Source organism: Rhizoctonia solani, chromosome 3 (genome assembly GCF_016906535.1).
Source record: "Rhizoctonia solani chromosome 3, complete sequence".
NCBI lineage: Eukaryota > Fungi > Basidiomycota > Agaricomycetes > Cantharellales > Ceratobasidiaceae > Rhizoctonia > Rhizoctonia solani.
This window is the reverse complement of record NC_057372.1, coordinates 1,499,047-1,510,647: the sequence shown is the minus strand read 5'-3', so window position 1 is coordinate 1,510,647 and position 11,601 is coordinate 1,499,047. Positions and strand designations below refer to the sequence as shown.

General features: G+C 47.5%; 5 protein-coding genes across 5 annotated transcripts; 3 read left to right on the top strand and 2 right to left on the bottom strand.

Moving 5' to 3' along the window:
- Positions 1–108: 108 nt before the first annotated feature.
- On the bottom strand, positions 109–623 carry RhiXN_02877 (uncharacterized protein; the record flags this gene model as incomplete). The annotated part of the gene is made up of 3 exons (XM_043322694.1): positions 109–251; positions 307–373; positions 429–623. 3 exons carry the CDS (start codon positions 621–623, stop codon positions 109–111), a joined length of 405 nt encoding a protein of 134 aa, XP_043178190.1.
- A 199-nt stretch (positions 624–822) lies between these two features.
- RhiXN_02876 (cytochrome P450 family protein) lies at positions 823–4,385 on the top strand (the record flags this gene model as incomplete). Its single annotated transcript, XM_043322693.1, has 16 exons — positions 823–963; positions 1,021–1,137; positions 1,197–1,319; positions 1,377–1,841; positions 1,892–2,064; positions 2,115–2,265; positions 2,321–2,743; positions 2,797–2,839; positions 3,145–3,182; positions 3,230–3,344; positions 3,405–3,430; positions 3,483–3,537; positions 3,592–3,615; positions 3,670–3,723; positions 3,786–3,909; positions 3,998–4,385. The coding sequence occupies 16 exons, from the start codon at positions 823–825 to the stop codon at positions 4,383–4,385; spliced, it is 2,460 nt and encodes an 819-aa protein (XP_043178189.1).
- Positions 4,386–6,391: 2,006 nt separating this feature from the next.
- Positions 6,392–8,611, bottom strand: RhiXN_02875 (C3HC zinc finger-like protein; the record flags this gene model as incomplete). The annotated part of the gene is made up of 6 exons (XM_043322692.1): positions 6,392–6,433; positions 6,494–7,551; positions 7,608–7,676; positions 7,748–7,960; positions 8,017–8,446; positions 8,504–8,611. 6 exons carry the CDS (start codon positions 8,609–8,611, stop codon positions 6,392–6,394), a joined length of 1,920 nt encoding a protein of 639 aa, XP_043178188.1.
- An 801-nt stretch (positions 8,612–9,412) lies between these two features.
- On the top strand, positions 9,413–10,156 carry RhiXN_02874 (glycosyltransferase family 20 protein; the record flags this gene model as incomplete). The annotated part of the gene is made up of 1 exon (XM_043322691.1): positions 9,413–10,156. One exon carries the CDS (start codon positions 9,413–9,415, stop codon positions 10,154–10,156), a length of 744 nt encoding a protein of 247 aa, XP_043178187.1.
- Positions 10,157–10,227: 71 nt separating this feature from the next.
- On the top strand, positions 10,228–11,287 carry RhiXN_02873 (glycosyltransferase family 20 protein; the record flags this gene model as incomplete). The annotated part of the gene is made up of 5 exons (XM_043322690.1): positions 10,228–10,311; positions 10,364–10,531; positions 10,591–10,818; positions 10,876–11,073; positions 11,126–11,287. 5 exons carry the CDS (start codon positions 10,228–10,230, stop codon positions 11,285–11,287), a joined length of 840 nt encoding a protein of 279 aa, XP_043178186.1.
- Positions 11,288–11,601: the final 314 nt, after the last annotated feature.

Here is an 11,601-nt window from a genome sequence, read left to right as displayed (position 1 = left end):
CAAACAAGGCAACTGTAGCAGTGAAAACGATGAAATATCTAATGTGAAGCGAACAATGATAGGCGAGATATTGATCAATTAATTATACAAAACCTCCTTCGTTTGGTGTCAGTTTGAGTTACCTGTCATTGTCTGAGCACTGCCGCCCGTGGGTTGTGGGGTTAATGATGGGCCAGGGCCTGACAGGTCTCCATTAATTAGATCCTGAACGGCGAGCTCGAGGGAATCAACCCTAGAGGACATTTGAGTCACTTATGGACAGAAAATGAGTATGAGTGAAGGAAAATTAGTGTACCAATTACTCACTCCTCTCCAGTATTTGATTCGACATATCATCGAATCCAGTTTCAACCTGGTTGAGGAGACTTTCGATCTGATATACCCACTAAGTCGGGCTGGATGGATTGTCGAATACTGGAGAAACTCACAAAAACCGTTAATTCATGAGGGCTTGTGATATCCTCTGGCTTTGTTGTCAACCCAGCAGAGGGTCTGGAGTCAGCAACAGGTGTGGCCGATCTTGACCCAGCTGCAGCGCTAGTTGAAATATTTTTCGGTGCAGTAATAGGAGAGCGCTCTTTGGCAGGGGTAGACGAGCCGACAACATTGAGCGGCAGGGCCATGGTGGATGAGTGTGGGGTACAGCCAGGTACGAATCCCGAGGTGACACGCGGCCACGTGACTATGCCGGAAAATGGTGAAATTCGCAAGGGATGCTAACCGCGCCAATCGCGCGTCAGAAAAATCGTACGAGGTAGGGAGACCACACGTCGACAAGTATAAAAAGCGAAAGACGAGGCCAGCCTAGGACTTCACTCGGCCATGTCAAACTCATCGGCGCCTTTGAGCGCATTCCCCATTTTGGGGGCCGTTGCCTCTCTACCCCTTCCTGCTATTGCAGCTCTTACTGTTTTTGTCGTCGTTCCTGTTGTAGCAATAGCCCTCAATGTAGCATGGCAATTGGTAAGCAGTAGATTTAACTTGGCTCTGTTTTCGCGCGCTCATCCTACTTCTTTATAGTTGATACCTCGCGACCCGTCTTTACCCCCTCTTGTGTTTCATTGGGTCCCTATTATTGGTTCTGCTATCGCGTATGGTGACGATCCTCTCGGCTTTTTCTTTTCATGCCGCGAAAAGGTCGGTTCAGTTTGGACCTTGAAGCATCTCTAAACAATGTTCACCCATAACCATTCTAGTATGGCGATTTGTTCACGTTCGTTCTCCTTGGTCGTCAAATGACCGTCGCCTTAGGTCCAAAGGGTAGCAACTTCATCTTGGGAGGAAAGCTCTCCCAAGTCTCGGCTGAGGAAGCCTATACGGTCAGTTTAAGCATAGATGGTTGTCACTTTTTAATTTTGTTCTGATACTGTCACCAGCATCTCACTACTCCGGTCTTTGGTAAAGATGTCGTGTATGACGTCCCAAACCATGTGCTCATGGAGCAGAAGAAATTTGTCAAATTCGGACTTACCACCGAGAACTTCCGGGCCTATGTCGATATGATTGTCGACGAAACCGAAAACAATATGATTCGTAAGGAACTCTCCCCTGAAAACTGCCCACGCGATTCCCAGGGCTGGGGGTGCTTCCATGCGTTCAAAAAGCTGGCTGAACTTACAATTCTCACCGCCTCGCGCACGCTGCAAGGCAAAGAAGTCCGCTCCAACCTCGACAAAAGCTTCGCACAACTGTATCAAGACCTCGATGGCGGCTTCACTCCTATCAATTTCCTGTTCCCCAATCTTCCGCTCCCGAGCTACTGGCGCCGGGACCGTGCCCAGCAGAAGATGAGTGACTTCTACGTGAACATTATTGAGAAGCGCAAGACCCAAAGCCAAGGTGTAAGTCATATCAACCGGACGGTATGCTCAGGACTTATTCATAATCGCAGGACGAGCATGATATGATTGCCGCTTTGTTGAACCAGAACTACAAAGACGGTCGTGCCCTTAGTGACCGTGAAGTCGCTCACATTATGATTGCGCTTCTCATGGCCGGCCAACATACTAGCTCTGCCACTTCCTCCTGGGCACTTCTTCACCTTGCGGATTGTCCCGAAGTCGCGTAAGTATTACTGCATTTGTTTATCGATATTTATTTGACTATTTCATCAGGGAGAAACTGTACGAAGAACAAGTCAAGGTCTTTGGTAACCCCGATGGCACTCTGCGCCCTTTGAACTACGAGGAATTGAAAGATTTGCCAATTATGGGTGCTGTTATTCGTGAAACGCTACGCATGCATCCACCTATTCATAGCATTATCGTGAGTTACACACACACTACTGTTAAGCGAACAAGCAACTGATCCGTTTGTACAGCGTAAATGCATTAACGACATGATTGTCCCTGCGTCCCTGGCTGCTCCCACTGATAAGGTTAACGAAGGCCGAACCTACGTCGTCCCCAAAGGCCACTATCTCTTAGCCTGCCCTGCCATTGCCCAAGTAGACCCTCGCGTTTGGCGTGATGCTGATAAATGGGATCCCCTCCGCTGGCTTGACCCTACCGGCGCTGCTGCCCAGGCTGGCTCTTTGTACAATGACGAGAATGGCGAAAAGGTCGACTATGGTTGGGGCGCCGTTAGCAAAGGAACTGAGAGCCCGTATCAACCATTTGGTGCTGGTCGCCACAGGTGCATTGGCGAACAGTTTGCAAACATTCAGCTCGGAACCATTTTGGCGACCATTGTACGCCGTATGGAACTACGTATTGAAAAGCGTGTTCCGGACCATAACTACCATGTAAGTTTCTTTCCCTCTCATCTTTAATCTTGTACATTAATCGCTTCTTTCAGACCATGATTGTTCTTCCAAAGGACCCTGTGGCGTCAAGTTCAAGTTGCGCACTAAAGCATGAATTTCAGAGCATAATTTGGAGCGATTCTAGACGTTCAGTCTCCTGTTAATAGCTATTTAATATACTTCTCCTTGTTTCTTGATTATATCGTTCTGAATTGTTTCTACTTTGCTCAAGCTAATGCTCGACAATACGGGTGGTTAAGTTATTACATCCAATCCAATATCACGTGCCTTTGGTCCAAACTAATTCACCACGCGCTCTCGATCCCAGACCGAAGCAACAATATAATTCACGAATGCCTATCTGCACACAATGCACTTGCCCGTTCCTCATCTTTATACAGTGTATCAGTCCATGAATAACCTGAGGCTCGATCAATGTGTCAGTTGTTTGGGTTATCATTTCCGTCACACACTTATCGGATGTAGCCAAACTGCTTGAATTTTGCTGACCCTTACGTTGAGCACGACCCCTTGACCTTGCTACTAGACTTAATTCTCCTAAAACGCGAAGTCTACCGTCATCTTCTCTTTAATCGTGGATGTGAGCCACGTCATATGAGTCAAAGAGGTCACAATCATTCAAAAGAACTTTTTCGAGTAGGGCCATCCTGGTCTAAAGCACAAACGGTTCTTTGTGTCCTGTTCTAGATCTGATAATAATTACTTAAACGACCTTTAGAATCCTTGGATCCTAGTTGTGAAGCTTGGATTCAGTCTCATTCTGATAGATGCCAGTAAGTGGACTATTGCACCACAGACCGATACACGGACTCATTGTTCTTATGTAGTAATCCGTTGGCGAGACGTCACTTGTATGTTTCATCGTCAGCTCAATCAATTAATGGATTTTCATCCGGCAAATTTAGATACGCCCAATCCCGCCTATTCCTTTTCGCAAGTTCTGGTAGCTTGCTTTTTGGGTAAACGTCTATTGTTTAACCTCTGTTTTATTTTTTGGTCTCATCTATGATGTGGCATACAGATACCCTAACATTCCATATCGGAGTTACTCTCGCGTCTGTCCTCCTCCTCAGATCCATTGACCTGTTCAGAATCACATTCAATCGGCCGTATTCATCCACACTAGGAACTCGTGACCAATTCAGGTTAGTTGTTCATTTGGTTTAGGAAAAGCTCGGCTCCATGGGATAACATTTTGCCCATGCACATTTATCCGGACGTATATCCTCGCAGAATCCCTCTTGTATCCCTTACGCTCTTTTACTCGTCTCTTACCAAATTGTTCCTTCTCCTTCTACTAACCATTTGGCAATCTCCGTCATCATTTACCACGGTAGATCCCGTTGAGCCTGGAGCTGGGCTTCCAAACTTTATATCCAAACACAAATTCACGCAATCTGTGCTTTCCTTGCTCGACGAGGACTATTTCGACCGTGCCTGGGTTATACGTAATATACTAGGCGGTATGTCTGCCGGCTTTGGGCTGCGTGTACTCCTTGACTGTCACCCGGTTTTGACGACGCTAGTTGTGCTTTTTGGATGGTACTCCAAATCGTTCATCGCGCAACTCGTTGACTACTCGACTGGGATAACTATAACCCTTGAATACTCGATTCCTTAAACAACCCTGTGCGCCTATGCCTGATCGAGAACTGGTAATATATTCAGTCGCCTCGGTGGGGATTTCTCGGTATCCTTCCTTCGTCCTTCAAATGCATTATACGTAGTCTGTGAATGCACTCCGGCGGCCGCATGAACTCCGTTGATCATTAAAACCCGACAATCACCCTAAATTCTATTTGTGTTTGTCTAGAGGTTTCCGGGACACTGATCGACGCTGATCACTCGATATTGGCGCGAATTCGGCGCACGAAGACAGCCCGGGGCCCGTGTGACTGAATTTGGGCGCAAAGCTTACATGGTTTCACAGGAACCGACCTGTAGAATCAAACTGCCCAGGGTGCTGCTCTTACGGGCATGCAAGCCCTACAAGTATAACAGGAACGTATTTTACCCTTGAGGACCTGGAGCTATTAGGGATTCGGTTGCATCTAAAATCAGAGCTACCCTAACCGAGGGTGTACGAACATCCAATTTAGGGTGCTCACTTGAGTTCCATTGCTCTCGATCAAATTAGTTCAAGGTAGCCAATCAGTCTTTTCTGCTCGATGTTGAGCCGTTAGTCACATATATGCTCACCAAGGCACAGGTCATCGACTCCTTGCCAATAACAACTTTCTTACTATTTAACACCGCAGGTCATAATTCGGCAGCGCGGTTCCTCAGAAGCTTTAGAGGGACACCCTCGTTACGCAGAGAATTCCTCGGGTTCGAGGTCCACCTAACCGCAGTGCTTGTCTTGCTTCTTACCCGGAGAAGGCCGATGATTTTGTTAAGTTGACATAAATATGACCCCGATTTATCTCTGTATCACTTTCAGATCTCTATCTTTTATCACTTCATTTATTACCGGGACCCAAAGGTAAAGTTCGCTACGTGTACATCCGACCATCTGAGATAATAAAAAAAAAGGAGCCTTCTATCCTTTAGCATAGCTTTCTGGTTGTACTAGATATTTTAATACACTTCCACAAAGCACCATCGTGTCATTGGGTTCATTTGTTCGCCATGGCGACTTCCAGCGTCAACCAAAGTGCAACACCAAACGCTACTACCTCTACATAGATTGGGAACCCTATCCGCGATGCCTCCAAGCTTCATATGACCAGTTCTGGCTCCTATTAGGCGCTGATATCTCCAAGATCAAGAATGTGATTGAGCCTTGAATGTGATAACAAGTAAACTTGATTTACATGCTTCTTCTACCCATGGGAGCCCCTCGGGCTCCGCCTTCTAGTGCCTTTGACCCACCTTCCCGTTTTCTGGAAGTATCAGACCCTCGTACACTATTTTATATGTCAGAATCATTAGTATTAAAACAAAGCTGTTAATTCTTCGAAACCCCTCCGAAGGCGATGCTATCCATTTGTGTGTTGCTTTCGTTCGATTATCCCTTTTCGTTTGAGTTACAAAATGAACCCTCGAATAAACCACCTTCTTTCGCCAGTAATTTGAGATTGTTATCATATGCTCACTCTAGCGGCAGATACCCCTCTGGTCTGCCGGTCACTTGTAGCTGGCCCGAAACGGAGAGTTCGGTAAACGCGTTTGCCCTCATCAGCGCTTGGCTATTCAATTTCCAATTATCACGCTAAGATCATCTCCTTAGATGTATCAGTGGGTATTTTTCGCTGGCTCCAGAAGAGATAGGCATTCTATCTTATACATGGTTCCGAGTAAAATGTGTAGAATTGTCCTCGGTCTAAAGCGAAATGTCTATTTCTAATCGGATGTTGCACGACTGGAAGTCTTGAGGATATTCACTAGAGTATAAGGCCATTCGAGTGGAAGGATAGTTGCAATGAGCTTGCTCAATGTATATGATAGAGGGACATGTCATTTCATGCCTGTTACGGTTAATGTCCAGTAGTACAAATGTTTTCTTAAGCCAACCAGGAAACAAGATCCATATCGGCATAACAACACGCGAATAATATAGTGTGGAAGTGACAGTAAAAACGAGGTAATACGATTACAAATTTGTCATAATACGCCTAAATTGTGAGCTTATGCGAGCAGTCCCTTGACATAACGCAGTAGATCACGACTCTGGGAGGAGAATAGTTAGCTACATGATCGTCTCGACATGGAGGAGAAGAAAGGACTCACTCCGCCTGGAGATCGTTTTACTCGACTGACTGCGCTTTCAACGCCATTCTGTCCAGGGGTGGATTCCCTGAATGGATTTGTGGTTGATGTCTCTCCAATGCTTTCCCGTCTCTTGCTTCTGGAGATGATCCCTACAATCATCTTCCAGCCCTCGACTTCTGCGGATGGTGCCTCGTCATTCGGGATGGTCAATGGTGAAGTACGTATGACGTATGGGCAAAATGCACGATGCTCGCGAAGGACGTCGAGGAATCGAGGAGAGGGAGAGGAAGGTACTCGCATTGGCGTTGATGTTGTAGACTCGCTGACCGCAGGTTCCGAAATTGGCTGAACGGAAGTAGCTGGTGAAATGAACGCCCACAATCCGATACGCCTTTGACAGAGCACACACTGGATCATATCATCCTTGCCTTGTCCGTCACCACTGCCGCCGGAGCCTTCTCGCCTTGATGTAGAAGTTCGAACCGGCGAGTGAATCGGCTCGGCTTCGTGACTGATAGTAACACTTTCGTCGTCTCCTGACGTTGATTCAATCGCAGAGAGTGGAGCCGGCTCATATTCCCTTCCCTTGCCTAAACGGCGCTGAGGGCTATCAGCAAAAGCAACGTTCCGAACCGAACCACTCGATTTACGCTCCAGTGTTGTACTGCCTTGTGGAATGGGCGTGCTTCGTCCCGAACCGTTGCCAGATGTAGATCGAGCATGACCAAGGCGTGAGGAAGATCGGTTTCTAACCAAATCCAGTGACGAGAAGGATGTTTGTTTTGTAGCAGGTGAATGCTGTTCCCATCCAAACAAGGCAAGTATGATGGCATTTTGTGATAGGTCGGATCCAGTGTAGTGACTGGGTGTGATCTGAGTGGCGGAGTCAAAAGGAGCGGTATCGTCATGCGACACCTCTATACGAGCCATCTCAGCAGAAAGCACCTCCAGCTCAGAATCACTCAGAGGATGCTTGATAGAGACACGCTCAATTGCATATGGTAAAGATGTTGCCCTCTTTCCAATGTCCCGGATAAGTGCGGATGACCCCTTTAGGGGTAGACGATAAATGGAGGCTAAAAACCAGAATTATTAAAATAATTTTCACTGCACAAGCTTAACAATCACGTACGATCACATTGACGAAGGCGCCAAGGGCACGAGTTCTTGTGATTTTGAACCAGCGATGTAACATGCCTCGCTATGAGGGCGAGGCTGGTACCAGCGCGTCAATACAAAAATACTTAGCACGGGGTGTGAGAGCAAACTCACCTGCTTCACGCGTCATACCGGTTGCGTTTCCCACGATCCAAGCCGCTCCACATACATTGCATGTCAACCTGTCTTTGCCACCCTCGTTCCGCCAGCCACAACGGGCTGCGGCTACGGCATCAATAGCCGCGGGCTTGTCGCGATACGTTGAAAGCTTGAATGTTGACAACCGCTCCAGAAAATCCGAAACAGATGCAGGTCGATATATGGGAACTGGGATTGGACTGGTGACGGGTGTAGGGACAGTGAATGTAAATTGACTGAGCTACTGGTTAATTTATTGGCGAGATTGGTGTTGGGTGCTAGCGCGAAAGGATGGCTGATGGAAGGTCGGCCTGGCGTCCCATCCGTCGTGGCTGGGATGCCGGTGATTGAGACTGGGATAGGGATTGGCGTTTTAAGCTGCGGTTGCGGAATAATCGAGACAGTGCAGATGACCGGGGTTCTCTGCACATAAGTGAACAAGTGGACACATGACTTAACAGGTGCCAATGTTATGTAGCAGACGACACGAGGCTTACTGCTTGTTCCCAGGTTTTCGTCCCACGTGAATGCCGTATTTCGCCAGTGAAGAGTAAATTGAGGTGTTTGCCCGTTTGAAGGGCTGGGGCGGCCATCACCCTCCCCGCGGCGACGAACGCCAGAATCACTCGGTGAAGTTGCGTCGTCCAGGGCGTCTAGCGCATCCTGAAGCTTGCGCTACAGCAACATATTTTGGGTCATTTCAGAATAATCTTGAGACTCAGTTGGACCCACCTTTGTGATCCTCGAGGAGGGAAATAGGGAAGATGTAGAGGCACCCGTGGTGGCTATCGTGGTGGCCGTCAGGTCTGATTGTATTCCGGATGAAGATACGGATTGCATGATCCGTCCAAGCCCGTCGAAATGACACTCCTCGTCCTTTCAACAATGGTCTTGGTTTTCGTCTAGCCTGTGCGGTGAACAAAGTCTATCATTTATCAAATTAGATAAACGGATATATTGCAGATGATATAATAACTGACATAAGTAGCGAACACACCGTAGCGTCGAACTTTACAAAAGAAAAGAAAAAATAAGCCAGGGTGAGCCTTGAGGCAACAGCGTGGTGAAAGTTGCGGCGTTTGTTCGCAAGTCACGTGGTGATAGTGTCACCCAAATTACGGATGGCAACAAGGCCCTCCCATTTACTCACGGATCTGGAAGTTGTAGGCGCCAACGCAGAGTCGAACGGGCTACCCAAAATTCCAAAGGTGCATGTGTACGTCGTAGCACGTTCTTTCTAGTTAATCGTGAGAGCAATCTCATTCGCTCTAGACTTTCAGATGGTGGCAGTGCGATGTGACGAGACGTGCGTCATGGCTGATTTAGGCATGATCACATGCGATTACTCGATGATTGCTGCCACTGGGCATCTTTGGTATCCCAGCAGTAATTGTACGAGTTCTGTGCTGGAAAAACCTTGGACAATCCTATATCATCCTGATTACGGCCTTGCTCTCAATTCGCTCAGCCACGCACCCTACATCGCCCGTGCATCGACGAGCATATACTTACCGGATCTCAGAACACGTTCAATCGATCTTGAACTCTCTACGCGTACAAATAACTCGGGTTGACACGGCATAACGCCCACCAACCCTTCTCTGCAACCATCCTCACTCATCGATTCCTACCTACTCGACTATGGAAGGCAAAGAAGGCCAGCGACTCATCGTCGTCTCGAACCGACTGCCAATCACCATTAGTAAAGATGCCAAGGGAGAATACCATTTCAAGATGTCCTCGGGAGGTCTAGTCTCCGCCCTCTCAGGCTGCAAAAAGTCTATGTCCTTTATTTGGATAGGATGGACAGGATTGTATATCCCCCCCAAAGATCGTGCATTGGTCGACAAACGCTTAATGGAAGAGTACTCTTGCCAGGCTGTGTACCTCGACGACGACCTTGCCGATCGACACTATAATGGCTTCTCTAACTCTATCCTTTGGCCTCTGTTCCATTACCACCCTGGTGAAATGAATTTCGACGAGGCGAATTGGCTTGCCTACCGGCAGGCTAACCTCAAATTTGCCGAAGCTATCCGCTCCCTAATCCGTTCTGGCGACATGGTCTGGGTTCAGGATTATCACCTCATGCTGCTTCCGATGTTATTGCGGGGCCTCGTTGATGGACCTGGCAAGGATGGTAGCTTGACGCAGAAGGAACTAGCTAAGATCAAAGAAGGAATAGTAGAGGATACCCCGGAGGTCGAACATGAGACCCTCAGCGACGTTAAGATTGGGTTCTTCTTGCATACACCCTTCCCTAGCTCCGAGATTTATCGGCGAGTTGCATTAGTCACACTTCCTCACACATTCCACTCATTTTTGTCCACAGGATTCTTCCTGTCCGACGAGAAATACTTTTGGGTATTCTCTATAGTGACCTAATCGGTTTCCATACCTACGACTACGCTCGGCACTTTTTGTCCTCGTGCACGCGTATCCTAGGGGCCCCGACTATGCCCAATGGTATCGAGTTTGAAGGCCGCTACTCTCAAGTTGGAACTTTCCCCATTGGCATTGATCCTGATCAATTCGTCAACGTGAGTGAAAGGGGCTCTTCTGCTTTGATCAGGCCTCATATATGACCACTAGAACCTAGCGAAGCCTGGTGTCAAGGAGCGAGTTACTGCGCTTGAGCAACGCTTCAAGGGGGTCAAGATTATTGTGGGAGTAGATAGGCTCGACTACATTAAAGGCGTACCTCAGAAGCTACATGCCCTCGAAGTTTTCCTGACAGAGCATCCAGAGTGGATTGGAAAGGTAGGAGTGTCTTTGTAATTCCGATACCAATATGCTTAGCCTGGTGTTGTTTGTTTCAGGTTGTGTTAGTCCAACTCGCCGTTCCATCACGCCAGGATGTTGAAGAATATCAAAACCTTCGCTCAACTGTCAATGAGCTCGTTGGGCGCATCAATGGACGTTTTGGAACTGTTGAATTCATGCCTATCCATTTCATGCACAAGAGTTTGGCATTCGATGAGCTCTGCGCGTTGTATGCGGTGAGCGACGTGTGTCTTGTAACATCTACCCGAGATGGAATGAACTTGGTAAGTGTAATAGGTTACATGGGTCGGGTATGCTTATTAATTTCTCCGCTTGCAAAGGTTTCTTACGAATATATCGCATGCCAACAAGAACGCCAGGGCGCGATGATTTTGTCCGAATTCGCCGGTGCTGCTCAAAGTTTAAATGGAAGCATTGTTGTCAATCCATGGGATAGCCAACAAGTAGCCGACGCGATTCACGAGGCAGTTACGATGTCGCCTGAAACCCGTGCTGAGAATCATAAGAAGCTATTTAAGGTACACGCTTTCCATGCGGAGACGATGGTGTACTGACTTTGAGCACCCTTAGTATGTGACTAAATACTCCGCAGCGTACTGGGGAACATCTTTCGTGGGTGAAATGTCTCGTCTCAAACCTTCGCAACATCCGGCGGCGCCCCCGGAGATCGGGGGCGGGCAGAGCACGGACCGTGAAGGCGAGGCACTGGAACATGGTGCAGTACCTACGTAGAGACTTCTTACCGTGATGTGTTGTTTTGATGTATGAATTTCTTTTGTATCTGGTACAACTTTATTCGAAATGAAAATAGACGCTTTTGGATGTATGTGGTTTTCTGTGCCGGCCAGACCTCGGTAGGTTTCACCGTTACAATAATCACCTTTCTAGTAATAATAAATTTAGTTACGTATGTATGCTACGCTTGGGTGTTATCTGATTACAAAGATCCGCTAAATGCTTATGAAGATAACTCACCATTTCGAGCCTATTGCGTTAGCGTCGATTGCCCGCACGTTATCTGCCACCACCAAGTCCGACTCTTTCAT